Consider the following 3,774-nt stretch of genomic DNA (forward strand, 5'->3'; position numbering starts at 1 on the left):
TAGTTTTGACTGGATTCTTCATGAAACACTCCCAGTACTCTGCTGAAATTAGCAATACAATGCACCATGATTGTCCATGAAATAGAACTGTTGATCTTTCCAACATCTTCCTAGCTTGAAACCCACCAAATAGGCCTACTATTTTGTCACATTAGAAGCTCTTAAGATCTAGTTAGGCAATTTGTTGGATTGGAGCTTGATTGCATCACTTAATCATTTATGATTAACCAATCATGTATTCTCAGCCTGAAGTTTGTGATGCAACAAAAAGTCTGGGGGTGTCATTTTGTTAATCACCAAAACCGAAACAAAGTCCATTGACATTTTTTAATTAGCCTTTAGTCATAGCAGACACATTTGAGTGAATTCATTCTGTTAAGCAGCCGCTTCTGCTCAGTTTAACCGGGGCGCCGGTGCAGACTGGGGGCTTCACTCCCTGTAGGTGATCAACAGTTAAACCATCACATTAAGGTCAACTTTTCAGTGGGAAAATGAAAACCTAGATAGTTCTCACCTTATAGCGATCACAGATCAGGTGAAACAGTGAAGATGTCTTTGCTTCAATTTCTTTTGTGTACTCCTGCAACATGATGATTAAAGACATTTATAAATATAAAATCAACCTTCAGCAAAGTCACAGAACTAGTCAAGAGTCTGGAAACCACAACAGTTTCACTAGACATTTAACCAGCCATGTTTTACCCCATCAATCGTGACCCAAGGAACGTGTGTGTGAGCCGGGTTCAGAGCTCTGGTCATGACGGCGTAACCATGCATCAGCTTGTAACCCAGACGTCCAGTCACGCATGCGTCAACAGCGGCCCAGGATACAGAGGGAGCGTACAGCTGGAGACACTTTAAAAGATGAACAGTTAGCATCAAGCTACCAGACATGAAACAAAAGTTAAACACTCACTGGCTCTGCAGCATTCAGGACATTTGCAGCAGACTCCATGCAGTAGATGACTTGAAATGCCAGTGAGGTTCCAGTCAAATGGATGATGCAGGCCTTAAGGAGGAGGAAGACAGATGAAGGAAGTCTGTGCGTAAATGCTAAGCCAGTTAAGTGCATGAATTTTTTTCCAAACCTGAATCATGTTTCCTCTGCACTCAGGCTCTCCATGTTGACAGCTGAAGGGACTGTTTACAGATAAAACCTCCTGAAGAATTTAATTGAAACAGTCAAGAGATGTTTTAAACATGGTCCAAGTAGTCCATTACCCTAAATATCATTGTATGATTTGTACCTTGGCATTCCCATAAGGAACCAGCGTGAGGGACATGATGTCCTGCAGCATTGTCCAGGTGGGGAACAGCTGCTTGGTGATGAAGCGTCTGCAGTCTGGACACAGGCTCTCATAGTATAGTGTGAGAGCGACACGAGGAACCGTCTGGTTTGGCTTAATGGCACCGAGCTCCATGCATTGCTTCTGGACCTAGAAACAAAGGAGCAGACCAGGGTACAAGCGGAGCCATTTCCTTTGACCAAGTTTGGGTTGTTTGACCCAGAGCTGCTCTGCCTGGTCACATGAAGAGCCACCGGTTCCCAATTTCTGAAGCATGACTTTCATTTGAAATTGGACCAGAGGACACAAGATCACCATGAACAAACCTTCAGGGCTTACAGAAATAAAATAAAACCCCAGACATTTAAGAGGTTAAATATATACACAGTAAGAATATATTGATAAAGTTTGGAGAAAACTTTACTTGCATCCTCACCAGGCAAATACAGAAACCTTAGCATTTAAATACACTTTGCATATTAATATTTAACATCTTTGCATTTGTTCAAGTCATTTTTGCTTCTCTGAACATTTTACTTTGAAATATCTGTTTACAAATTAAACACAGCCAAAGCTCTCACCTTGCATTCTATGGCGATCTCCAGAGACCGACACCACTGAGACGGAGGGTAACGACAGGCCGGTTTGGGATGAGAAAGCTCAAAACTTTTATGTTTGGTAGAGATCAGGAAAAGCACAGCAAGGATGCACAAAACCTTCATGATTCTTAGGAGGAAAAATATCCACACAGCTCCAAGACAGACAGCCAGAGAAGACTGAGAGAACCCCTCCTCCTGAGAGCTACTTAAAGTCATCACCGTCATCATCAGCTGATGAACACCAGGTGTTGCAGATCCAGCCCACATTTCTGAGTCTAATTATGATAATAATACGTTTGGTAAATAAATCAGGCTTTTTAGTAAATTGTAAAAGTGTTCATGCAATCATTACAGTAAATCCTGGTACTAATGTTTAAATGGTTCTCACAGTACACCAAGCAGTTTTAAAATAGGCTGCAATTTTTTCTTTAAAATTTTGGAGATGTAATTTAAAAATTAAATAAAATAAAAATCATGATGAATTTCTGTTTTGCATCTCTACTTCAACACACCTGAGTCAAATAATGAGGTCCTTAGCAGGACTCTGGAGAACTTGACTGCACTTAGGAGGTGATTCAGCTGTTGGATTCAAGTGTGTTGGATCAGGGAGACGACTAAGAGTTGCAGGACACCGGCCCTCAAGGACCAGTATTGCCCACCCCTGCCCTAGATGACCATCTAGTCATGGCGACTGACACAGGGGTCTCAAACTCCAGTCCTCGAGGGCCGCAGTCCTGCAACGTTTAGATGTGCCTCTGCTGCACCACACCTGAATAGAATAATTAGGTCATTAGCAAGGCTGGGAGAACTGATCTACACAAAGAAGAGGCAATTAAGCCATTTCATTCCAATGTTTTGTACCTGTGGCACATCTAAAAACTGTAGGTCTGCGGCCCTCGAGGACTGGAGTTTGAGACCCCTGATTCTAGTCACTGTACTAGAAAAACAATGTCTTTAGTGAGGGGCTTCTTCAAATTCTCAAATACAGTTCACTACAGGAGATCTTTCCTACCAACAACCATCTCCATCAGCAATATTTCTCTGAATAATTTCAATTAATATAAGTTACAACAATATTTAATTTCCAAATTGATCCCATTAGAAATTGGATCCGATTTCCAATGGGATCTAAAATTTATCCCAACACCGACTTGTGGTGTATACCGCCACCTACAGTACTGGAGTATGTAGGACAGAATTTCCATCAGCGAATTAACTACACCTGTTAGCTTAGCGGTTGTTGTCTTGACCAGCTGTTTTTGGACGAAGGATGACTTCCCTTTTTGCTTCCAGTGTGTCATTTATTTAGTTATCTAAATTTTTAATAACTTCAGCAATGAGTCAGCGTTCATATTAACCACGGCTGGTGTTTGAAGGTGAGAATCTATCACACGCTTTAGCATGTTGTGCTAATATGTTAGCAAACAGGCTGTTTTACTTTCTGAGCTCGTATTGAGATATATTTCGACTAGTGGAAGTCAGAAGATTTTTTTCAGTTTGAAATGTTGTCAACTGTCTGTTAGCAAGCTGGAGGCAGCTGAAGTGCAACTTTGGAAAAGCAGGGGCGGTTCTAGGATCAACTGAAGGTGCCCCTTCTCCACAAAAGCCTGACGAACATGAAGGATATACACTGCCTAGCCAAAAAAAAGGTAACATTAATATTTTGCTGGACTGTCCTGAGCCCACATTCCTGTGGCGTTGCTTTCATATACTTCATTATTGTTATATATTTAATCTTACAAGTGTATTTTACAAATGGATGACAAATTCTCTTTTTAGTGTCTTTAATTTCCATCTGCTTCAGCATCATTAATAAACAATATTTGTGGTTTACTGTAGTCAGCTGCTGAAGACCAGAAAGTGTTAATGTCTTTAAACAAAACAACTGC

General features: G+C 41.0%; 1 protein-coding gene across 1 annotated transcript; it reads right to left on the reverse strand.

Moving 5' to 3' along the window:
- Positions 1-313: 313 nt before the first annotated feature.
- On the reverse strand, positions 314-2,081 carry ifi30b (IFI30 lysosomal thiol reductase b). The gene is made up of 7 exons (XM_028027578.1): positions 1,868-2,081; positions 1,248-1,436; positions 1,089-1,160; positions 917-1,009; positions 703-855; positions 515-580; positions 314-436 (listed from the first exon to the last, which is right to left on the reverse strand). Exons 1-7 carry the CDS (start codon positions 2,006-2,008, stop codon positions 368-370), a joined length of 783 nt encoding a protein of 260 aa, XP_027883379.1. The 5' UTR covers positions 2,009-2,081; the 3' UTR covers positions 314-367.
- Between the last annotated feature and the right edge of the window lie 1,693 nt (positions 2,082-3,774).

Source organism: Xiphophorus couchianus, chromosome 9 (genome assembly GCF_001444195.1).
Source record: "Xiphophorus couchianus chromosome 9, X_couchianus-1.0, whole genome shotgun sequence".
In the NCBI taxonomy this organism is placed as follows: Eukaryota; Metazoa; Chordata; class Actinopteri; order Cyprinodontiformes; family Poeciliidae; genus Xiphophorus; species Xiphophorus couchianus.

Bases quoted from the DNA above. Each gene is read 5' to 3' on its own strand.
- ifi30b (XM_028027578.1), bottom strand. From the start codon at position 2,008: ATGAAGGTTTTGTGCATCCTTGCTGTGCTTTTCCTGATCTCTACCAAA. The intron at 1,437-1,867 runs GTGAGAGCTTTG...CTTTGTTTCTAG, and splicing joins AGATCGCCATAGAATGCAAG to GTCCAGAAGCAATGCATGGA. The intron at 856-916 runs GTGAGTGTTTAA...CATCTTTTAAAG, and splicing joins TCCTGAATGCTGCAGAGCCA to TGTCTCCAGCTGTACGCTCC.